The sequence below is a fragment of the Ruditapes philippinarum genome, unplaced genomic scaffold (assembly GCF_026571515.1).
Source record: "Ruditapes philippinarum isolate M1 unplaced genomic scaffold, ASM2657151v2 ctg6715_1_1_1_1, whole genome shotgun sequence".
Classification (NCBI taxonomy): domain Eukaryota; kingdom Metazoa; phylum Mollusca; class Bivalvia; order Venerida; family Veneridae; genus Ruditapes; species Ruditapes philippinarum.
This window is the reverse complement of record NW_026862796.1, coordinates 16,333-43,063: the sequence shown is the minus strand read 5'-3', so window position 1 is coordinate 43,063 and position 26,731 is coordinate 16,333. Positions and strand designations below refer to the sequence as shown.

General features: G+C 33.1%; 1 protein-coding gene across 1 annotated transcript; it reads left to right on the top strand.

The window, feature by feature from the left end:
* The first annotated feature begins 8,060 nt into the window (after window positions 1-8,060).
* Window positions 8,061-23,684, top strand: LOC132720250 (uncharacterized). Its single transcript, XM_060704340.1, has 11 exons — window positions 8,061-8,326; window positions 9,316-9,410; window positions 10,184-10,288; window positions 11,627-11,734; window positions 12,082-12,185; window positions 12,749-12,785; window positions 17,049-17,132; window positions 17,542-17,678; window positions 20,660-20,696; window positions 21,829-22,812; window positions 23,196-23,684. Exons 1-11 carry the CDS (start codon window positions 8,061-8,063, stop codon window positions 23,678-23,680), a joined length of 2,442 nt encoding a protein of 813 aa, XP_060560323.1. The 3' UTR covers window positions 23,681-23,684.
* The last annotated feature ends 3,047 nt before the right edge of the window (window positions 23,685-26,731 follow it).

Here is a 26,731-nt window from a genome sequence, read left to right as displayed (position 1 = left end):
AAAAAAGAAGGAAATCCCATGGTTTATGTGGTATTTTACTGTTTTATGGGGATAAATGCCACATAAATTCAAAGGAAAAGCACATTAACCCCAATTATTGACATGTCCGTCCATCCGTATCTCTGTCCGTCTATCATATTTTCGTGTTTGGTCCATAACTTTGTCATTTATCAAAGGAATTTGAAATAACTTGGCACATATGTTTGTTATAATGAAACGATGTGTCACGCGCAACCGGAACACTACCTCCAAGGTCAATATCATGCTTGTTGATTAAAGGTCGATATTATGTATATTATGAGGGTTTATGTCGTGTCAGGTCCATAAGTTTCCTATACATAGAGGGATTTTGAAAGTATATGGCACAAATTTACACAATAATATGACAATGTGTCATGCGCAAAAGCCAGTTGCTTACCTAAAAAGGTAAGGTCACAGTTGGAGGTCAAAGATTTACATAATCTGCTGCCGGTTATATCTTGTGCCCGGTAATTAACATCTTTTTAGATTAACGGATTTTGAATTTTTTTTGGCACAAATGTTCACAATTAAATGACGACATGTAATGCTCGACACCTAGATCCCTACCTGAAAGGTCAGGGTCACATTTAGAGGTCAAAGCTTGTCTGTTACAGGGTATGATGCGACGTCAGGCCCATGCATATGGGATGGTAAATTGGTCTGTTTAAGGGTATATTTTGTTTCCAGGGCATACTTTTCTCATCCATCAAGGGATTTGAAAATACTTAGCATTAATTTTGACAATTATAAGACGATATGTCATAAACAATACCAGGACCCTTTTCTTCAAGATTAATGTCACACTCAGAGGTCAAAGTTTAGCATGAACTTTTATAGGTTTGTGTGAGTATACCGTAATTTCTTTATCGTGCAAGGGATTTTAAAAATTACTGGGCACAAATGTATACAATAATGGGACCATGTATCATATGCAAAGCCAGACTCATTCAAAGTCAAGGTAATAATTCAGTGCCAAAGCTTAACATGGTCTGATTTAGAGTTTATTTTCTGTGCGGTACATTATTTCATTAATCAAGGGGTTTTAAAATAACTTGACACAAATGCTAACAATTATAAGATTACATGTCCTGCGCAACACCTAGACCCCTACCTCAAAGGTCAATGTCACACTTGGTGGTCAAAGCCTAAAATAGTTTGTTACAGGATAAGATGCCAAGTCAGACCCATGTAAATAAATGTGTGAACTGCCCATATACCTTGATTGATGACTGGGCAGGAAATACCATTTTACAGCCGATATCCTGTTGATTTTGTATTTGTCACATTTTGTGGCTTCGAAATAGTGATAACAAGTATACAAATGTTTTCCTGTTGACACATACACAGGAGTTATTTCATTATAATTCTTTAATTAATTTATTGTTACTGGCATGTGCAGATCTAGCATTGATTACAATTTTGCACTGATGTCCCAATTCATACCTCAATCTCTAGAAATAGAACAATTTTGTGTTTCATGTAAAATGCCCTTAGGCGGGGGACGATGGTAACTATTTTTATTTTAATTCTAAGGTTCAATTATTAATGTTTAGTTAACGAGAGTCGACAGTAATTTCACTTTACATACTAAATTCTTTTATTGAGATTTGTTATTGCGTTCTTATTTAACACACAGTCCCAAAAGATTTCTGTATATATATTACTTACGATATGCGGAGGGTATCCAAATATCTTAACCTCACAATGTTCAAATTCTTATACTTTCGACTCTGATCTTGTAATTTTAACCCAATGTCAAAACACTATGATGGTAAGGTTAAATGTATGAATGATACCTTTTGGAAGTGCACCTACAGAAAACCCATACTGTGTGTATTCGTTTCTGCTAGGATCAATGTACAGTTTATCATTATCTCGAAGTCGTCTTTCAGCTTCAAAATTATTTTTTGAAAAAAAAAAAGTATGTCAACTAAGCATAATGTTACTTGAATTATCAAAGAAAGAAAGAGATACTAATGTGTCGAAATAATTAAAAATGCATCTTGATAGATGAACAAACATATGTTTATTTGTTTAGTATAACTATACTTTAACAATTGCATATAAATAGTTATTAAGTAAATTTTAAATATTTTGTCAATACTGTATGCTGATAGTCTTATCTTGCAGGTATAGACTTGACAAATACCGAAACCTAATTGTGAAATTAGTAATTATATATATGATATTTACCCGCAACTACTTAATTTTCCCGAATTTTGCAGTCACTATGACTGCTCGAAAGTTCATCTCCTCGAAAACGCTATCCTTATGTAAAACTCGAAATATTATCTCCGTGAAAGGTTTTATGAATAAAGTAACCCAAATTCCAATTTGGTAACCGCATTTCATATTCATCTCGATAAAGTTAAATTAATAACATTTGAAAACAATTTTATTTTAGCTTATTGGCGCTTGCTTAGGAATATGCTCCATAGTTGTCGGTTATCCATTATAACACTGATACAACAAACCAACTTACCAATTCATCCGCAAGTTTTCTTCTCGTGTATATGGTTACGTGATCAATGGCAACTTTTTCAAACAAGTCCACCTCCCAGTCAAAATTAGTTTTATATTTGTGTGAAAACAGGAATGATCATGTGTATTTTCAAAACATCGCATTCTGAAAGATGAGTGAACCTCGATATATCACTCTTAAAGCATAGCTGGTCAAGGAGTTGGTGGTGGTTGATGTTGTGGTGGTGGTACAGGTGAGGGTAGTGGGAGAAGGTGATGGTGGTAGAGGTGGTGGTGGACGTGGTGGTGGTTGTGGTGGTGTGTCGGAGATGTTTTGTTATGATTTACGCTTTTTGGTTCACTCCTCCATCACCACCACCACCACCTCCTCCTCCACCATCATCAACTACCACCACCTCCACCACCACCTAAACCTCCAACCAGCACCAACACCACCTCCACCATCACTACCAGCACCACCACCAAAACCATCACCACCAACACCCCTCCTTCTTCTTGCATTTTATTGGTTGTCTATTTATAAAGAAACGTTCCTATTGGTCAATTATTGGTCTCTGGATCATTTAAACACTTCAGGAAAGGACTGTTACATAATTTAATCCCTCAAAAACACAGAGGCACTCCAGTTATACGCATCACAGTGCTTTTCGACTGTACATGTCACAAATGTTAACGTATGTTTCATTGTAAATTTGTTAATGAAATAATTAGCGATGGTCCCTAAAAGGACTAGTCTTTAAAATAGGACCGGATAAGAAACGTCATATCTGGTTATAAAATCAGAGTGGTTTTATAGTTAATCAATCACGTATGTAGTTTTGTACGTGTTACGAATACATATATTTTATTTCGGGATTTATTGCCCACTATAGGACATAAAGCAAACAAATGTCAAAATGAGGTCATTTCCGGTCTCTATTCAGGACAAAAGTTATAGAGATTGGTGAGAAAATTTTATTATAATTTGATACCAAAATGTTGAAAATTGATCAATAAATAAGGGTGCTACGCTGCTTTGAATTAGTTCAGTGTAAGACTTGATTAACTTACAACATTGCAAAACTCCACTAGTCTATATCTACTATATCTGGGCAACGAATAAAGATAGACCACTAAAATTTACTGTTTCGAAATCAGCACGACAAGACCTTTGTACTTGTCTTTTTTGACAGTGAATACTTAAGTTGAAAAAAAGTTTAAAAACCGATGTTACGTCATAACAGAGTAACGGTTGAAAATAGAACTGATAACATAGGGTTTAGTTTAAAGGACTTTAACAGATCTATCACTTTCGTTCGACACCAAACATTAAAAATAAGCGAACCGAACTGTTTTTCCGTATGACTGATTTTATTTCCGGTAAAACGAAATAATAAAAACGAACTTGTCAAGATATTTCGTTTAATACCAAGATCATGAAATTCGGTTATATATCATTTTAAAGATTTAAAACAGAAATTTTGAACATAGCGACAATGATGAAGTCACAGATGGTGAACGGACACAATACCCTCCGGACAAAATCCCCTTGGCATACCCAGACAAAATTTACTTCAAGGGTGGACGTAATTCTATTTATGTTTTTTGAAAGGCTGAACAAAATCCTCTTATCTACCCGAACAAAATCCCCTTGTTTCATAGGTTTCTAATGTATTACCATGCTCCATAAAAATTGATGAATAACGAACTTTTTTATTCATAATTATGTATCAAGTCAACCTTTATAATTATAAAAGCTTGATAAGACATACATTTATATTTGTTGAGATCAATTATCAACCAATTTATCATTTAAAAAAAAATTAATTAGTTCAGCAGTGTTCATTAAAATTGTGGTTAATTATCAACAAATACTCGTATATTTGATTAGGCAATATCTTTAATCGTTTTAAATTGATAAGTATTAAAAACCAATGTTCCCAAATAAAGTACTAGCAATCACCACACAGCATAATGCAGTATGTCGCTGTCATACCCACTTTATAAACATAATTATTTTCAGACTCAAATATCTCGACAACTGTAAATAATAGACCCTTTAACAACTTCCAAATTTTCTATCTTAAAGTTAATCTGAGAACATTTTTAAATAGAGGTTTAAGGGCCATAACTCGAGAACGGCCGAAAATTGAATCGAAAACCTAGGGTTTATTTTAGAATACTTTAACAGATCTATCAATTGAAACAAATTTCTTGAAAATTGATATCGTAAAGTGTTGCACAAAAGACATAAAGGCATTTTTTTCTAGATACACAATGTCAAAATTTATCCAACTGAACTTGACATGTGCTCATTTTGAAGAGTTAATAAATCAATAAAATGAAAAGAAACATACTTCCATTCGTATAACGCGGGTCGGGGAAATCACGTTATAAACATTAGAGCGTCTTTCTTTTCTCCCTGTTCTAAATAAAAACTCGTACAAAGATTAACTTTTACATGTCAATAAGCTACAGTCTACATATCCGTCCCTAAGTAAAAACACGCTAGGCATTGTGGCGACTTTAAGATATTACCACCCTAACGGGCACTATAAGGAACTGAAAAATTTATATCATAGGTCAGATATATACCTTAAAGTACACCAGTATGCAAAATTTAAACAAATTTTACCGTACGGAAATCGAGTAATGGTCACTTTTATGAACTGAATCTAGGGTGTATGAGGACCCTTTTTCAGAAATGAGTAATTTATAAGTAATCTGCAATAACATTCTAATGAAAAACGTTTTCCCATTAAGTTTTGGTAAGAAACAAAAAGTATCATTCAGCTAACAATCAATATAAACAAAATTATGGTTTCTACTCAAAATTTATAAAATATGTATAATATGTTACCCTACCCCGCCCATTTTAACACGTGTTTGACCATTTTCCTACTTAGGGAGCCTCATTTAAAAAAAATCCTTAAAATTTACCCAAATGAGTGCCTCTTTTCAACGTTTCTCTAAATTTTGAAAAAAGGTATATTGGTTGAACTTGTAAAAAATTAAATACTTTTACCGTCTAGTTTTGATTTTATTACACTTTGAAAATATCAGGTACCCATATTTATTACTAGATTTAGCATTTAGCCAATATATACCTATATAAATTAAATAATAAAAAATAAACAAAAAAGTTGACCCATCTAAGAATTTAGTACAGTGAAATCCTTTATCTCCTACAGGATTTCTGATAGATTTATGTCGTTGAAATCAATGCAAAATTTATAGATAAGTCAGTGTAAAATTATGAATGTGTTCAAATGAATGCTTAATGTAAAAAAGAACTTGCTATTAACAGTTGAATAAGAATAATGCCTACAGAAATAACACAGAAGTAAACTCTTCGGGTTTTATTGCTGGTGACAAGGTCAGTTAAACCAAAAACAAAACAAAAACATGAATAATCACATTTGCACTCACGCACACACAAACGTACAACGTTGATGACCTGATTATATTTTAGTTGTTATAATTGGTCCCAGAGATCATCAAACATATTAAATGCGCCCAATTTGTTATTCACAAAAAGATTATTAATGTGATTTCTGTTAAAATAATCAAGTTGATTTTCAAATAATAAAACGCAATTTACAGATCAATTCAGAATGGGCAGTGTGATATAAGATAAAGAGTATAATATTTTATAACAAAACACAATATACTTTTAAGATTTTATAGCACCTTGCCTGAAGCATAGTTGCATGGTATGATCGGATCAATTAAACATACATGGCATTTAAAAGAATATGTCGCATTGATTCGCATTTGGATCTTGACAATCCTTTTTGTTATTTAATAACTAACCATATAATAATCATTTCATCAATGATTATTGTAACATAATACCACTAGATATTTTATCAAGAATAGAAATCTTGTGATATTTAACGGTAGTTTCGCGACACTTTACGGCAAGGGAAAATCGTGCGACATTTAACGTAAAAAAAAATCGACATTTAAAGAAGAAATTCTTTCGACATTTAGCGGTGGTTACGGCATATAACAGCGCTATACATATCACTTCTGAACAACATGCATGTAATCAAACTTAAGCAATCTATAAAAATCGCATCACTCCGTATTAATGCTATTCATTTCAACTCTTTTATCAAACAATTATAGAGCCACTCAAATGCATACTTATTCTTTGTTAAATCCAATACCACAAATTGTTAAAACACATTATTTTTAGAAAAGTTTAGTAAAAGTATGCAAGTATTGTATACCGTTGTTTCTGTTACAATATTCGGTCAATATTTTTCGGAAACTATGTCTACAAACCCAAGTTTATGTCTTAAGTATAATTATATTTTTAAATTGTCAACCGATCACATTCTATGGCTCCCGTGTTGATTGTCAAATATAACAAGAAAATGACCAATCGGCATTCATTTGAAGAAAAAAATGATATCGTTATGAGTTTTAAATATTAAATAGATAATATCTGCTTGTTTTGAATGAATATTTTATATATCATACTAAAAACTAGGAAAAAATATAAATTGATGCGTGATCTCACAAATTATTTTCTTTTTAGTAAGTACTAAAACTTCCAACATTTTTCAATTGTTTTCATCGAAACGCGGTTGTCAGGCATGTACAGAAGATAACGGCAAACGTAAAATGGAAAGATGGACGCTACAAAAATAAAATTTCTAAATGATAATTATCCTTCCGTTGCAGCTTTATACCATTTAAGTGAAGTAAAGATATTTTAATTTAACAAAATGTAAAGTTTGGAAGATGAAAGATTTGACACAGTAGTATTACTTACGGAGTAAGCGATAATACGATAAAAGGCAGTATTGAACTGGCAAGCATTAAATAGAAATAACGGTTACAATTTGATATATCAATTTATACAAAGCCGTATAGATATATCTATTATGTCCTTTTATATTTAAGGTAGTGCTAAAATGATTATAACTTCCTTCACGTAGAGCAAAACAAAAACTACTAACTGTTTTGCTACTTGAATTTTAGAAGGCGCTACATTTATATGTTTTATACGAATATGTGAGGTCTTTGTTTCTACGTTAAACGGGGAGTTTTTTATGTAGTGATATATCAAAATGTTTTTGTTTTTTTTAACTTTTTATTATTGTTAAGAGTGAAAAAAATATAGTTTCAGCCTTCATTGATCAAGAACAAAAAAATAGCGGGACTATTGTGGTATATTTATTTACACATGTAAGTTTTCCATATATCTTGACTTTCGTTGACTTAAAATGGGGAAAAAAGACAGAAAAGTAAAACAGGATGTATATTCTACATTATGTGACAAACATCAAAAATATAATGTAGACCTGTTTTGTGTTGATTGTGACAAAGTAATCTGTGTAATTTGCCAAGCTACAGAGCATAATTCAGTCAATCATAAAAGAATACTGACAGTTGAAGACGCATCTACTAAATGCTCTGAAACGAAGCAGTTTCTAGATTATGAAGACAAACTTTCTATCGTTTCCAAACGTGCAAATGAAATATTGGCAGAAAATAACAAAGTAAATACAATAACAAATCAATTAAAAGAAGAAACAGAATCTTTGATTAAGAAGCATAAACAGGACATGATTGATCTGATTGAAAAACATAACAAGATGTTATATGAAAAGAATCAGCTCAAGTATGAAGAATCCAAGAAAAGATTACAAAAAGCGAATGAGCAATTGTATAAGAATAAGAATAAAACTGCAGAAATTCGCCAGGAAATCCATGACAAAAAGGAGAGTGGACAGACGGTGGCATTGTTTATAGCTATGAAAAAATCTCAAGATGATTTACGGCAAATTGAAATTGAGCTAGAAGAAACTGAAAAACTAAATTTTGTTGAAAGGTAACTTTATAACTGATAACTGCTACAATGCTACATTAAACTTACATACTTTTATATCAAACTTTAAATAACGCAGATCGGGTACTTTTATGTACAGGTACGAGTATATCTTACTTTACGTAACTTGTCTAAAAATCCCAACTTTGATAATAATCATAAAAACTTTAAGCTTAAAACATATTCAAATATAATTTTGCACACTATTACACTGATAAAAATAGCACTTAGTTTATGCTTCCTTTTTTAAAAGGATTGCGTTGATTCAAATGAATATTATCATGCACAAAGAGATATGTGTACCATGCTTTAGTAAAAATAATAGAATTCCATATTTTGAGGTTAAATGTTCTTTAAATGGTCATGTTGGTTTTAGTAGCATTTTAAATGAAACAGTAAGTATTTTATTTATAATCGAAAATTTGCAAATGTTTACATTCATTAACATTGCGCTTAAACTATAAATCCATGTTTCAAGGGTTAGATTGAATCAATTAATTCGGTCGGGCTCAAACATATATGTAAGTAACAAATCGTCATTACATAACATTTTAACGAAACATTTTCTCAGTTTAAAAGTGTGCTTTTTATAGTAACAAATGTACAGAAGCGGGACTCCTCGGAGAGAAAACATGATGGAAAATTATTATAAACATCGAGCCAGTAAACACTCTCACCCTCATTGCTTTAATACATTTATTATTTACACTTATTACTGTTTGCCCAGTAGTAACTATCACATATAATAAAGGAAAACGCAAACTTGATGGACACAATATAGTGAAATAGAATTCGTAAAGAAAATCCAATACAGCAAAATTGAAATTGTTATAGAGTTGATTTAATTGTGCCTGTTAATTGACAGACTGAAAAGTGCATGTTACCGTCCACGCCCCTTTACGCGGATATTTATATTCTGTCATTGAGGAACATATACATTTACATACTCTATATTGATATGATATATTCGATCTTATATATTCTCATGGCAGGTATGAGTTTCAAGCAGGGCACATGGTGGGACAGCTTTTGGAGGAAGAGAAAGAATTTGGTGAATTGTTGGTAACGGCGTCAAAGTCCCCCAAAGGTATTGGAATCTATGTGATCATATTTATTACTTAAATAAATGAAAGCCGACAGTATTCTGTATGTATAAATTAGCAAGCATATTAATTGTTCAGCTGTCTCAGAGAACAATAAAAGTAGTTCCCGAGTAAAAAAACTCTATATGTAAAAGTGAGACAGTCTAAAGTTATTTAATTTCTAAGTATTTCTGCTACATGGAAAAACAATTACAGTTGATACGATCCCCTGTAAAAAACTGATTTCTGCAAGAGAAATGGTAACTTCCAGATAAATATGGGAGTCTTTTACTTTCATGATTTTGTCTAAGAATATTTTAAACACTGCGCATATATCGACAAGTTGTGGCTGAGGTATTACTAGAAAATATATTTGATGGTTTTACACAATAGCGGACAATTCAACATATTATTTAGGTTTGTCTGTAACATAATCAGAGTCGTTGTTATGATGCTATTGCCAAATGTTAAAACACAATTGTTGGTAACAAATTGTAACAATTAGTCATTGCGTTAACCTTTCTTTTAAACTAATGAAATGCATCATGATTACTTGGAATAAATGTAGCATGTTATCTTTTATTAGCTCTGCTTTAAAAGTGTACATAGAATGTTAAAAATATGTAGTGAGACTTTGTTAGTTTAGTCCAGTGTATGTGGTGATTAAAGAAATAAAAAAAAATATATTTATTACATGATGATTTAAAGTGTATACAATCATGTAACTTAATATCATTTAGCATATTTCTTAAAGTAAATCTATATTCACCATTTCCAGTACCGCCACTTGAATTAAAACCTCCTGGTGCTTTTGTTTTACCTCGTCAGAGCAATGCTATGGTACAATCTGAAATGGCCGATGGAGATGAACAGGATAATTACGGTATTTCAATATGTTAGACTGTTTATCAAGCATTTTATATACCTTATTTGTTGATGACCAATTAGGTTAAATAGTTTAAACGCCTGTTTATAAGATTGATAAAACAAGAAAAGGAACAGGAAGTTAATATGTATTTAAAGGGTATTTAAGAGGTAAAAACATGTCATTTATTCATGGAAAATGATAAATTATCGTTGAATTGTTTGCATAACATAATAACAATTTAATAAAGTTGATTGACACTTCTTGTTGTATTTCTGTTCATGTTGAAGAACCAATAAAAACGGAAAAAAAGTGACTTATGATTCAGACTTGGTTTGACTGAGTCTGTTCAGAGACTGGAGTGGTAAGTGCAAGCTCAATCTAGACAGGTAAGCCAAATACAAAAGAATGTCCTTATACAACCATTTATAAAAACACGCTAATAAGCGTGGACCCGGGGGCGCTAATCGAGATTTTAGAAATTAAACGGAGGGGGTGCGGAACAAAAGCACGTTTATTAGCGGTGGCGTGAGCGAAGATTAATAAACAAACTCCGCCTCAGTTAAAAGTCGAGAATAAAGAAGTTAAAATGGCGATGTGGAGGGGGGGGGAGCTGAGCAAAAACACGCTTATTTGCTTATTATGGGTCCGTTTTAGTTTATATTATTTCACATTACATGTCTCACTCCTTTCACCCGATGTCCGCTCCAGGTTTTTGTTTGGTGCCTTCTGGGTGCACTGCTTGGGTGTGTCGGGGAGCTGCGTCCTGTAAACGTTGCCTTTGCCTTGTTGATCTTCATTCTTGCATTTTTTTCATATACATTATGTGACAATGTACATAAGTTAAGCGTCAGTTTTAATTTCAATTTTGAACTGACAATCTTTTTGAAAACTGACATTTTTTTTATTTCTAACTCTTGAACAAAATGTTAACTAAAAGAAATCTTAAAATAATTGTTAATAACATCATCTATAACAAGGTTAATAACTCTTGCATCTTTTCTTCTTTTCAAGAATCATCTTCGTTTTAATCATAGAGTTTTGCCTTATTTTTTTTTACTCTTTAACTATATGCGCTACTAAACGGATTAATAGTTCAGATTTACCATTGCTATCTTTTCTATAATTACATCTTCTCGTCATATTATTACGTCATTTTTATTGCAATAGTGGCATGCTTGTTAAGTGTTTTGAAGAGTTTGGACATGTCAGTGCCTTCCTGGTATCGATGCAATGTATGAATATTATAATTGATTCGTTAAATAGTTCAGATTTTCTAAACTGCGCCCGGTATTAAAAAGGTCCACTAGCCTTTATATTCTTTTATAGTTATTTCATTTTCTCCACTTTATTTAGAATACATAGATGAAGATGCTGACGACGAACAATTTGATTCGAGGATGCCTCAAAATGCCGCAGCTAGCAGAATTTTTGATGTATTTTGCAATGATCTGAATAGGAGATGTAAGTGGCAATGTTTTTTTTAATTATTGTTCTAAATAAATATGAATCAATTAACTGAAATTGAATGTCCTTTTATCCTGGTTACTAAATGAAAAGGTAGCTTTAAGCTTTTTAACCGCTTAATACGACGGTGATGATATATTTTTTTATCATTCTTCCCTAAGTAAATAAACATTCCTTCAAATGTTTTGCTAATTTATCCAAAGTTATAATCCCCTTTATTTCCTTTCGAAACTAATCGAAATCGATTTGAAATTAAATTCTTTAAATTGGTACTTAGTTTGATTAAAAGCAATTGATTTTCATCAAAATAAAAATAAAGCGCATTAATCATATAAACAACACAGTTTATAAAGATGCACCTCCGATTGCAAAGAAACCATCGCCTGAAGCCATATGGCGACGAGGAAACACGTGGCACCATTGTAATGATTCTGATACAGTAACTACGGTATTTACGTGTATTATTTTTTTCCTTTTTAATAACTTGTAATATACTTAGTTTTGTATTTATCATCCCTTCGTTTTTGTGGTCGGCGAGGAAAGGAAACAATGATAACGGAACTGATATTTTTTTGTAATTCCGTCTTTTGTCGCCTTGTACTTTTGTACTTTAATCGCCTTGGATATGTGATATGATTTTTCCAGAAGTTAATGTTCATTACTTTCACTTAATACAATGTTATAATCTGCATGTTATAATTATATGTTATAATAAGTAAGTTGATAGTCAAGCTCATCAAAATATTTTACTAGCAAATGGTAATTTCTTTGTTATAACTTAAGTGTCTACTTTCAGGTTGATACCCAACCATAGCTTCATTGAATAAAAACGATCAATTTACATATCATTTACTTAAGACATCAATATCACCTTTTTGATTCAGTAGTGGAACTCAAATACTTGCGATTGTATTATTCGTATGATTGCCATAGTTCATTCGAATTTTATGTAAAATTGCGTCAATATTATATCAAAAGTGAGCTCAAATCACTTTCATTTCAAATTTGTAGGAACAGCTTCAGGAAATTGAACAAACACAAAGACCGGGTAAAGTTTCAATTGATTTGATGTTTTAATTCACAAGTACTTTCTGAAAATATTTAAAAGAAAATATTCAAAATTGAGTTTTCATTAAATTAATGTTTTCTTTTAAGTAACGATAATGTATATAAAGGACATCCGTAGCCAAGTGGTTAAGGTCGTTGACTTCAAACCACTTGTCCTTCACCGATGTGGATTCTAATCTCGACTTGGATTCTTTGCTATCGGTTCGGTTGTTCTACTCACTTTACAATTCGTGCCTGAAATAATGCACGGAAGGGCACCTGAGGTTTTTACCCACCGGTTAAGCTGGAAAGCCGCCATATGACCTATACTATGTCGGTGCGCGTTATAAACCCCAATCTACGGTGTTCCGTTCGGATAATCCTGATTTTTAATTTCGTCCTCGGTACGATGGTGAAATCGTGCCATCGCGTTTTCACTATTGTACTTTGAGATTTTTCGCAGTGAAAGCCGTGCCCGGGGTAAAAAATCTGACATAACTTCTAATTCCACTACCGAAGATTGATAATATTTCTTAACTTTCATCATACTTCTTAATATATTCTTCTCAAACTTAAATACAGAGCAGTGTACGTGCAAATACATACTAACTTTAGAATACCATTGTTTTTGTGATATTTAGCTTGCTTGAAACTAGACCACTGTCTGTACTTGAGCAAAAGTCCGGTTCTCAGACCTCTCAAATTTAAACAGTTTGAAAAAAAATCATACTTTTACAGTGAAAGAGACATAATTATGATTAAATAGCTATAATTCAATTGTCAATGATAAAATAAACTGACAATGTTTTTGCACCTGCATAAATGAAGAAGGTTAATTCTTTAACTTTCAATTGGACAATTCATCTGTTGGGATTTTTTATCTGCATTAAGATACACAGACAGTTGACATTTAAATTGCTGCTCCAATTTAAGGAATTGTAAAGCATGACTGGCTTTAGTAGATTTAAAAAACTGACCGGTGTTCGGAATTTAGATGTTATGATATTGAGGTTATAATTCCAATGATGTTATAAGGAAACACTTCGGGACCTCAAAACTCGTCCGTGTCTCAGAGGATTCCGTTTTTAGCTCGACTATTCGCAGAATAATCGAGCTAATGCAGTCACCCATTTGCCGGCGTCGGCGTCGGCGTCCCTGTGGTTAAGTTTTTGTATGTAAGCTGGTATATCCATAACTACTGAAGGGAATGGATTGAAACTTCACACATTTGTTCTCTGTGACTATCTTAGATGATTGGCACAAGTCTCATAACTCTGATTTGCTTTTTTCATAATTATGCCCCTTTTTCGACTTAGAAATTTTTGGTTAAGTTTTTGCGTGTAAGCTGGCATCTCCATAACTACTGAAGGGAATGGATTGAAACTTCACACACTTGTTCTCTATGATTATCTAAGATGATTTTACATAATTATGCCCCTTTTTCGACTTAGAAATTCTTGGTTAAGTTTTTGCGTGTAAGCTGGCATCTCCATAACTACTGAAAGAAATTCTTGGTTAAGTTTTTGCGTGTAAGCTGGCATCTCCATAACTACTGAAGGGAATGGATTGAAACTTCACACACTTGTTCTCTGTGATTATCTAAGATGATTGGCACAAGTCCCATAACTCTGATTTGCTTTTTTACATAATTTTGCCCCTTTTTCGACTTAGAAATTCTTGGTTAAGTTTTTGCGTGTAAGCTGGTATCTCCATAACTACTGAAGGGAATGGATTGAAACTTCACACACTTGTTCTCTGTGATTATCTAAGATAATTGGCACAAGTCCCATAACTCTGATTTGCTTTTTTGCATAATTATGCCCCTTTTTCGATTCATAAATTCTTGGTTAAATTTTTGTGTGTAAGCTTGTATCTCAATAACTACTGAAGGGAATGTATTGAAACTTAAAGGGTTTGTACCTTTTCGGACAATTTTATGTATTCATAAAGGTAAGCATTATTATACTCAATGAAGCATCCTTGTGACAAGTTTTTGAATAGTCGAGGGTCGCTGTCCTGTGACAGCTCTTGTTTTCTAAGGATTTTAGTTTTCAGAGTCTGTACTATAGAACTTTTTTCTAGCAGCAATGAAATTCAAAATATATGCAATGCAACCAGTGTATTATAAATGATAAAAAATGAAGAAACATGAAAAACTAAGCAAGCTTTTATATCGTATTGACCTTGATCCTGGGGGAAGGGGTGTCAAGATATGTACGTTAGCGCTCTTATGCACGTGACGTCTACCGCTATTTATACGTTACGTTGTAGACGTCACTCAATATCGAGAATCGTAAAAGTGGAGTATGAGAATACGTCTTTTCAGGTTCGTACCTTTATTGTAATATACAAACATAACGTAAACAGGATGTGACGTCTACAACGTAACATATAAATAGCGATAGACGTCACGTGCATAAGAGCGCTAACGTACATATCTTGACAGGGGGAGCAGCGGGCGAAATAAATACCAAGCAAGATACTCATGTAAGCTTATATCTAAACTCTAGTTATTGACCTGAAAATAAAATCCTCTATTTCATGTAAACAAGACATTGATTATGACCCTACGTTTCGCTCAAGCAAACCATTTGTTGGTCTTATTATCAGCTTGCATCCCGCAAAGTTTCGTCGAAATATCTCATAGCTAGCTAACTTAAGTTATTGAACGAATACCATTTTTTCTATATTAAGTAAAGGTTACATTTGCCTTGAATCTAGGGGAAACCCTAAGTAATACCAGGAGAGGTTCTGACGTATGCGTGTATAAGACATGTTTCAGGGTTATAGTTTATTCCATAAACAGTTATTGACCGCTTTTAAGTAACAGTGGCATTTACATTCACCCTTTGGAGGCTCAAAAGCAATCCTTATCAAAGACTACATATATGCCTAGTAGGAAACAAATTGCATTGAAATATCTCATTCAAAAGTCTAGTTAATAACGGGAAACAATATTTTCTCTGTTAAGTAACAGCGATCCTTACCCTACATGACCCAATGCAATCCCAAAAAGGCTGTTTTTAATGTATAGGATCTCCGATTCTAAGTACAGAACGAGAACCTCTAGTTATTAACCGGATTTTATTTTCTCTATATAGTAACTGTTAAGGCGACAATCCTACAAAACTCAAAGCATTCCCAAGCGACGGCTTTGTTTGCAACTCATTGAAACATCTCATTCCTATATTTCGTCTTTGACCTGCTATTGTTTTTCTATTTCTATAAAGTTACTTAATCTAAACACTATGGGGCTCTTATACAATAACAAGCGATATCGTATATACCATGTTTTATTTAGATAAACGAGTATCATCATTGGTTCTAGTGGAAACCATCTTGTTTGATTAACGTCCGTCTGCCCATCCGCGGCCCCTGTCCACATTAAAGCAATCTCATTACCAGGAGTTTTAATTTTGAAACATCTACGTAAATATTTGTGAAGTGCAAGCTAAACATTATTCAACCTCTAATCATGCTAAACCAAATGTGAACAGTTTTTTTCCACAAGTATTAAGCCAAGTCAGACTCCACAACCATGCTGTCTGACAAGGCTCTGCATTGTTTTGTTTTCTTCCGTATAAAGTAACACCAACACTGTGATGGTCATGTATCCACATTCATGTTTTCCTGGTAGAAAAAGACCTTATTTGTCCTTCCTAGCGTTATTTATTACACAACCATCTTATGAGAAGAACCTACGACGTCCGTACGCTAGCCGGATAGCTTACTCATATCAATTAATTTACAGAAGTGTGGGTCAAATGGTTTGAAGCCAATGACCCAAACCAGTCGGTCACAGGGTCCCAGACCAGGTTCTAAACTGTTGGTAACTTAACTACTGAAACGTTTTAACACTTACATTAACTGTTTTAAATCGCAATATCTGCAAATCTTTTAAACGTATTCACCAGGCTAAATGTAAATTTAATTTTATTTGTTGGGTTTTACAACACACCGACCCAGTATATGTCATATGGCGACATTTCAGCTTAACTGGTGGAGGAAGACCTCAGGTGCCCTTCCGTGCATTATTTCAGGCACAAACAGGCACCTAAGTGAACCACCTACCGACGTTCCGTAAGCTAGCTTGAAAGCTTCCTCACATGAAAGTATCAAAAGTCCCTGTCGGGATTTGAACCTACAGCGGTGAGGGGCAAGTGGTCTGAAGTCAACGACTTTAGCCACTCGACCACGAACGCCCCACTAAAATGTAAAGAAACAAATGATGTTTTAATGTATATATCTCCAATTCCATGTACAGAACGAGAGCAATCAGCACATACGGATCCTATATTTCATGTCCAATCATGTCAAGATATGAAATCGGTACCTCAACAAAAGCCAGGTAAATTCAACTAATTTAAAAGCAAGAATACATTTGTGTATATTTGAAATCGGTTATGAAGAAAACTTAAAGTAAGCGTTCCGGACAGATGTCATCGAAATAAATTTTTTTGTGGCTTCAGATAAATGTTTTGATTATTAATTGTATTCAAATGAATGATACTATAAACATATTATTAAGACTAAAAATTTCTGCATATTTACACCTTTCTTTCTTTTGCGCTGTAATGGACTTTTAATATTTCTTGTTACTTATTTTAACTGAGCGTTATTGTACAAAACGTAAGAACTATGTTTGTAGTAAATTCACAACTGAAATGGCACATTTAACCAGTAAATGACTCATTATATTTATTTTTCGTTAAGAAAACTATATAGTTAAAAATATAATCAAGGTTTGTTCCTTGCAGAAGCAAGTGGGAGACGTGGATACATCCCTGGGAATTATCTAAGGAAAGCTCAAGATATAAATCCAGGTTGTGAATTGGCGGAGATATTATTACATCGTCGCCGTGCTCTGTTAGAGAAAAATTCTTCAAATGAAAAAGTAAATATGTAACTTACAGGAAGCAATGTTATATTTAATCAATATCTAATCGATCCTAATTGTAAATTAAAGACAAATAGTATTTCAAGAAACAAGACAAATTTTATATTCAAGAAACAAGACTGATTAAATCACACCACAGCAATTTATATATTATTGTATTATTCAGATCGCTTCATAACCATGAAACATATAAGACTTAAACAGATAGTATAAATATGTTCTCCTGTTTTCACTAGAAAATTATATAGTGTAAACATTTTATACAACAATATACAATATTGTTTCTCAAATTCACAATTAAATATTGTTAACTACAAGTGTTGAATGATTTCTGATTAACACTTGTTATTCGTTAGAAATTTCTCAATATATGTAATAAAGTTAGTTTCAGACCTCATTATATAACAGATTTAGCTCTAAACGTGATAGTTGATAAGTTGATAGTTGTAGAATGAAAGTATATATTTTATTATTTTGTTATGTTCAATATTCACTAGGGCTTCCGAAATGACGGTGACTATAATAAAAACCCAGTCAAATTAATAAATTATATCATGCAATGCAAAGAATATTAACATAAGTGACTACAACTAACATATATATGGATTAATGCGTTACTGATGATGTCACATGTATTTATTCTTATTCATAACAGGCGTTTTATTTTAGCTTGACAATTGCACACGATCATGACATTACTCCATTTCTTGCAACACAAAATGGATGTAAAAGCATGCACACACGTGCCCTCCTGCCCGCGCACTCACATTCATCTCACACATTCACATCACCTTAATAACTACTCATTACGTAGGTTTGTTTTCTTTTAAGTATGCCACCGCAGCATTTGCGATGCCGTGGCATATAACGATTCACCTGTATGTTTGTGTGTATGTTTGTATGTGTGCGTGTATATATGTGTGTGTGTGCGTGCGTGCGTGCATGCGTGCTTGTGTGCTTGCGTGTGTGCGTGCGTGTGTGTGTGTGTGTGTGTGTTATATAGTGTGAACTTAAAAATCTTTTTGTGAAAAACCACATATCCAATTTCAACCAAACTTGGAATGATAAAGGCCTTCCAAAGTTCTTCGAAAAATTAAATTCCATGCAGAAATCTTGATGCCATGGAAACCAAAATGAATTATTATAATAAATTAAAAATGTTCTTGTAAAGACGTACAAGGCCTAGAGCATAGAAATTTTGCATAAAGCTTTGTCTGGTAGACCCTTACCAAGATTGTTCAAATTATAGCCCTGGGGTCAAAATTGTCCCCACCTCGGGGGTTATTGATTTCTACTATGTACATAAAGTAAAATGTTTATTGTCTGAAGGTATAAGGCTTAGAGCTTTGATTTTTGGTATATGTTATCATCTATAGGTCCCCTACAGAAATTGTTCAATTCTTGCCACTAGTGTCAAAATTAGCCCCGCTCCGAAGGACCTATAGGTTTTCCTTATATGCATATAGTAAAAACTTAACAAATCTTTTTCTCTGAATTGACAAAGGCTAGAGTTGAGCTATTTTGCATCAAACATTGTATAGTGGACTTCTACCTAGACTGTTCAAATTATAGTCCTGGGGTCAGAATTGGCCCGCCTCGGGGGTCATTGGTTTTCACTATATACATATAGAAAAAAACCTTTAAAAATCTTCTTGTCTGAAGGTACTATGCTTTGAGCTGTGATATTTGGTATATTCTATCATCTTCAGGTCCTCCATTAAAGTTGTTAAAATTTTGCCCCTAGTGTCAAAATTGGCCCTAACTCGGGGGTTCATAGGATTTCCTTACATGTGTATAGTAAAAACTTGACAAAGGCTAGAGGTGAGATATTTTTCATGCAACATTGCATAGGAGACCTCTTACAAGATTGTTTAAATCATAGCCCTTGGGTTAAAATTGGCCCCGTCCCGGGGTCATTGATTTTCAATAATTATGTATTACATGTAGTGTAAAAACAGAAACAAAAACAAATGTTTTCTGAATAGGAAAAAGCTTGAGCTTAGATATTTGACATGAAACATTGTCTGGTGGACCTGTTTCAAGATTGTCTAAATATTGCCCTGTCCTAGTGGACATTGACGTTCGTTCTTGTCCTTTGGTGTACAGCCATGAAATTTGGACCAGATGTAAAATTTAATTTTAATATTAGCTGACCTAGTCTTTGACATGTAACCTACTTTCTTGTCTTTTGATGTATAGCCATGAAATTTGGACCATGTGCACAATTTTAAATGTCAAATTGAACTTTGACATCAGCTGACCCAGATTTTGAATATGTGGCCTACTTTCTTGTCCTTTCATGTACAGATATGAAATTAAGGCCATGTGAAATATGACGTTGACCACCAAATTCAAGTAGACTCAACTGCATTATGGCAAAGTTAAATTGTATAGGAACACTTCCCTCACTTCTATTAAGTGCTGTAATATATAATTATGTGGCATAGCATTTTTCACAAATGCAATCTTGTTAACATAACTTCTAATAAAATATGGATTTACATTTTTCATCCCGGCAAGGAAAGGAAACAAATGATAACGGGGCTATTGTTCATTTCTTTGCCTTAAAATTAAAAATATAACTCTTTGAAAACTACGAAGTTGATGTTCGAGCTCATCAAAATCTTTTAGTAGCGTAACGGTCATTAAATTGATTATATGACTTACTTCCATGTAAGTGTCCTGTTGACCGGAGGTATTGCATCTTTATATAAATCAAAAGATTAAGAAGGACAGTGCTTTACATTTTATGCATTTTAAGTAAATACCCATCCATAGTTAAAGTGAATAAGTACGATCAATATATACATTATGTATTTTTGACATACCTTTTTGACATTGATATCACCATTTTGATTCAGTAGTATGACTTGCATATTTGCAATTGTATGATTGTCATAGTTCAGATAAATTTATATAAAATTGCATCACTGTTATATCAAAACTGTGTCCAAATCATTTCAATTTTAACTTTGTAGGTACATCGTCAGGACATTGTGCAGACACATATTCCAGGTAAAGTTTTCAATTAATTTGATGTTTTAATTTACAAGCACTTTTTTCTAAAACATTTTAAAAAACAAACATTAAATATAAAGAACATTGTATTCATATAATTTATAAGAGACAACAATAACACAAAGGCGATGTCAAGTAACTTGATTAAAGTAAAAATATATAACCTATTTTGAATTATCAATAATGCATTTAAGGGGCATCCGTGGACGAGTGTTCAGGCTGATGACTTCAAACCGCTTACCCTATCCGCTGTGGTTTCGAATTCCGGAAGGGACTTTGGATTCTTTTATGTGAGGTAGCTATTCAGCTTTCTCTTGGAACGTCGGTTGTTCTACTCAAATTACCGTTCGTGTCCGAAATAATGCACGGAGGGGCACCTAAGGTCTTCCCCCGCCAGTAAAGCTGGAAAGTCGCCATATGACTTATACTGTGTCGGTGCGGTGTAAAACCCAACCAAACAAACATAATATAATTAAATATTATGCGTTTTATCAAACAAGAAACATGGCAATACCACGAAACCAGGTTATTAATTACAATCATTGCACAGTTAAAAGCTAAGGCTACCACTATACATATCAGGGCACAAACATCAACACTACAAATAAGCATACAAGAGCCCAGGGCAAAAGAAACTGAATTACTTCTAATACATCTTCAATATATATTTTGACATAATGCAAGGCATCACCTACACTTATGAAGGGATACTAATAAAACTTCATAGTTATGTTCAACACCATGATAAATCGTGTCATGCGCATGAACTAGGTCTCTAGGTCAAAGGTCAAGGTCACACTGAAATGTAATTTAAAACGCTTATGCGGAGCAATCCTTCTACATACAGAGAAGGATTTCATAACCAATGTGATGGATATGTTAATGATCGTTTCCTGTATCGATTTTTTAACTATCCCTTATCAATTCTGTTATGTTAGCTAGCAATAAGTATAGAGCTGGTCAGACTTTAAATATACAGGCTGGTTTTGCTCCATACTGGTGGAAAGGGCTGATCACTGTCGCCTCACGTAGGGACAATGTTATCAATTTTCTACCAGCAACAGAATAAATGACCTATGGAAATATCATGTATTTAATGTTGTTTTTTTCCTGAAATTTATCATTATAGTCACAGCGCAGCCATCTATGATAGACCAGAAAAAACTTGACATGATGTGGAAAAGAACGGATGAAAACAAATATAAAATATATGAAGAATGTGAGCGCATTAGCAAGTTCATAGAAAATATATCAAGCTCAATTGTGCACGTTTGGCCAGCTTACGACACAAAGGCAAATGATGATATTGTGTTTGTTGTTCTCACAACTAAGGACATCGAGGACGATCTTAAAGTCCAAAACAAACTTGAAAAAACTGGTTACAATGTCTTTGTTACTCACGTTGATTCGTGCAGCAAAGAATCAGAACAAGTTTTACAAAAGGCAGATCAACTGAGAGAGACAAATCAATGTTTCTCTAAATTGGAAGTTCTAGGAAGCGTTATCAATAAGCACTCTGACCGACTTCTACGAAATCACCAATATCTATCTGCTATATATGGAAGTAATGTTAGATCTGAAAGGTTTAGTTTAGGGCCGTCTGAGCATTTTGTTTCTTTCCAATCATGTATTGTTTTATATGTTATTGCAAAAGGAAAAATTCCACTGCACGAAAATAAATTTGAAGACAATTTAGATGGCATTCCGGTTGATGTTAGAGAGGGTATATTTCAGAGAACAATTTTGCCGTCGGAAAGGTATAGCAAACCTGTCAAAATGGGTTGCCAAATTACATCAAATAGGACTCCTGAATCATTTGGAACGTTGGGTGGTTTCTTTTACCATAAAGACTTTGGATTATGCGGTGTCACTTGTGCACATGTTGTGTTAGAAGAAGCAATGATACATGATCTAAGAGGAGAAAAGAAAGTTTGGTCAAGAGAAGAGTCCCCAATGGTTTTTCATCCAAACACAACAGAACATGAATATAAGCTTGGTCCTGTTAAAGAAGCAGTTTACCGAACTGGAAGTGAAGATTCAAGTGGTATCGATATTGCTGTTTTCAAAATAGAAGGTGCAACTCCTGATTCCGGGTTTTTCCCAGAAGAATCAGGTACTTAACCAAACTTCGACCTATAAAACATCTACATGTATTTGATATATTTATCTTTAGATTCTGTAAGTTTGTCGTAGACTAAGCACTTACTGCATACATAACTTTGTACTGCATAATTTCTTTCTAAATTAGCTTATGGTATCTACCAGATTCCTACATATTCTTAATGATTTAACATATTATGCTTGACATTATGTCATGGTCCATGTTTCTTAAACCATTTTTATAAAATGGCCATTTACAGTAAAGACAGAAAGCATCAACGTTAACAGTCACATGAACTCAACAAGACATTAGAATAATTTGTCGTGAAAACGTCCCTGTTATAGTATTTATGTTGAATTTCATATAAGTAATCACTGATTTTTTTTTCATGCTAGAGATGTGTTTCGAAACTGGAAGAACTCTAGGGACATCTGACCTACAATACAATACACCGGTCTTAAAGTATGGGCGAACGACCGCACTCACTAGAGGGTATATAGAGTTTGAAAATACCACGGTCCGAATGATTAAATATGAGCGTAAGTATACACTTGGCAGCAATGAGTATACTTTTCTTTTAAAAAATCAAATAGCAGTCAGACCTGAATCATCTTTATGCACTCAATTGTTCAATGACTTTGGTGATTCTGGAGCTTTCGTGTTCGTGAAGGACTCTGACAATCAGTTAGTATGTATTGGGATTTGTGTTGGTAAACTAAATACACACGGTATTATTATCCCGATATCTGCTGTTAAAGGGGATCTCGGTATTTCAAAATTTTGTGATTTTAGATGGCATCGTCTTAGTGAGAAAATCAAGGAAATGGACAAAAAACTAGACAGGATTTTAGATAGGTTGCCTTCAAGCTCAAGCCAATAAATCAACGACATATTATTTTTGTTCTTAAACCTGACTAATTGGTGTTAGGGTTAATTTTAGTGGAATAAATGTCATTGTATGAACGTTTTCGAGTAATCTGATGATCATTCTAGTACCGACCTGCCAGAAACACTAACGAATGCGAATGTCAGAAATATTTACGACATTACTGAGAATGATTTCCACGTAATCATGCAATCCTTTTCTAAATAAATATTTCGGTTTCGGTACTGCAAAGTGCATTCCTGTCTGAGACTTGCAAATAAAACATGAAAGTTGTAAGTGCGTACCGACTTTAATGATGGCTGATCGTGTTTTTTTTCTTTTTCTTTTTTTTTGGTTTTGCTTTTGTTGTTTGTTTTTTTTTCGTATTTAGTTTTTTATGGGTTTTTTTCTATTCTTCTTATTATAAAATAAATGATGTTAACATGTTATGCTTATGTGATATCTGCAGTCACATACGCTTTGACTTTTTCATATTTGTTTATTTCATTTTTTTTTTTTATTTTAATGGGGGTAGGGGTGGGTGGAGGAGGGGTGAGGGGGTCGTCGCTGGCCGCTGATGTGGATTGTGTATCCGTTGTATATTAACATTTTGGCTCATGAAGACCAAACTTATGATGATATTTAACAATACGTATACGTTTTATATTCTTATGTTCGTATGTATGAACATTTATATACCAACATTGATTGTACTATAATGGCATGTTATAATAACAGTGGCAAACGTTAGGATTACCCTTCCTAAAACCCGTAGTAAGCATTATTTTGAGCAGTACATTTACCTATCAATTTGTATTGTAAAAGGAATTGTTATAAATTTGTTTATAAATCTTAAGCTCTAAAACATATACCGAAGCTCAAAGGTGTTTTCAATATTCTATGTTGTACGTCAAAAGTAATATGTTTACTCAGAGCAAAGTTATAATGATTTCGATCAAAAGTCTGTAATTTCAAAAAAAATGTATGCAGCATGCCAATTTTTTTGAAATATAACATTCTAATTGCACATGAATACAAATTTTGTACAGCGTAAAATAGGTTGTCCTTGAGCGAAAACGCACCATTTGTCATTTTTACAGTAAAATGTGGTTGATGAGTATATTTGATTTTAATGTATTGGTATCTGTATTTCAAAACAGATAACATTAAATACATCAATCCAAAATATTCAATACTTATTAATGTGTCTGTATACTGGACTTATAATAAAGTTCCTTTAGATCTATATGTACAGTTATTAAAACTAAGTTTTACACTCCAACAAGTACTGAGTACATTGTAAACTCTTCAATTGTCATGAGTAATGTGAATGTAACATTTTGTATTCATAATTGTATGTTATTTGTACATAATGCTATAATGTAAGTTTGCTGATTTATCTTGTATTGTATTAAATTGTTTTGCAATACATTTGATTTAAAACGTGTGAATGAAAGTGTTGAGTTGTTTAAGTAGTAGTACTAAAATGTTTTGTCACAATGTACATTGTGCACATTGTTTCGGGTATGCTAAATCATGTTTGAGGAAATGTACACAACGGTCAGGGAAATGGAGCCATGTGACATCTGAAGTCCAATAAACCAGATTCAAAGCTAAAAATAGATAAGGAGGCAAAGGTGTTGGTGTTCTAAAGGATCCCAGTACACAATTGGATGATATGGACAGAAATATGCGTATTGTGGGCCCCACACTTTCTATGAAATAAAATTCCCCAATCAGAAACTAACTTAGGTTTAATAATATTGTAAGCACAATTCAGAATTTTTTACTTTTCTAAAGTCGGGACATATATACTGATATGTTTTAGCATTTAAAACTTCAATTACATTCTGGAACAGTGTAACAATAACTGCCATATATGAGACGTTAAAGTTATATGTTCTGGTATGATCTTATTAATTCGTTCTCAATCACAAATAAACCAAAAAGCGAGAATTAAAGAATCGAAATATTTAAATGAAATCATTACTTGTAAGCAATTGGCATCATCGATGGCCACATCCCAAAATAAACATAAGTGTTTCAAACAAGTTTACTGGTATTTAATTTCGGGATTCATCGGCCACTATAGGACATAAAGCGAACAAGTGTCAAAATTACGAATCAGCACGACAAGACCTTTTTACTTGTCGTTTTTGACAGTGAACATTTAGTTGAAGAAAGTTTAAAAATCGATGTGACGTCATAGCAGAGTAACGGTTGAAAATAAAATTGATAACCTCGGTTTTATTTTAAAGGACTTTAACAGATCTATCACTTTCGTTCGATACCAAACACGGTATCAAAAATAAGGGAACTGAACGCTTTTACCGTATGAGTTATTTCATTTCCGGTTAGACTACATGATAAAACAGAACTTGTCAAGATATTTTGTTTGAAACCAAGATCATGAAAATCGGTTCAAAATTAACGAAGATATATCATTTGAAAGATTTAAAACAAAAGTTTTGAACATAGCGCCAATGATGACGTCACAAATGGTGTACGGACATAATCCCCTTCAGACAAAATCCCCTTGGCATACTCAGACAAAGTCCCCTCCATTGGTGGATGTAACCTCTTTCATGATTTTGCAAGGCTGAACAAAATCCCGTTATCTACCCGGACAAAATCCCCTTGTTTCATAGGTTTCTAATGTATTATCATGCTCCATAAAAATTAGTGAATAATGAACTTTTGTTTTTTTTTATTTATAATTATGTATCAAGTTAACCTTTATAATTATAAAAGCTTGATAAGACATATTTTTTTTATTTGTTGAGATCAATTATCAATCAAATTATCATTAAAAACAATTAAATTAATTAAGCAGTGTTCATTATAATTGTGATTAATTGTCAACTGTTTTAAATTGATTAGTATGGCAAATAAAGTAGTAGCAATCACAACACAGCATAATGCAGAACCTACTTTATAAACAGGAATATTTTCAAACTCAAATATCTCGAAAACGGTCAATAATAGACCCTTTAAACGAAGTATATTTGGATTAAGAATAAAAATAGCTTCCAAATGGTTCTATCTTTAAGTTAATCTGAGAACATT

Excerpts from the sequence above, each read along its gene's own strand:
- LOC132720250 (XM_060704340.1), top strand. The coding sequence starts at position 8,061 with ATGATTGATCTGATTGAAAAACATAACAAGATGTTATATGAAAAGAAT. Across the intron at positions 8,327-9,315 it reads AAACTAAATTTTGTTGAAAG|GTATGAGTTTCAAGCAGGGC; the intron begins GTAACTTTATAA and ends TTCTCATGGCAG. Across the intron at positions 17,679-20,659 it reads AAAATTCTTCAAATGAAAAA|GTACATCGTCAGGACATTGT; the intron begins GTAAATATGTAA and ends TTAACTTTGTAG.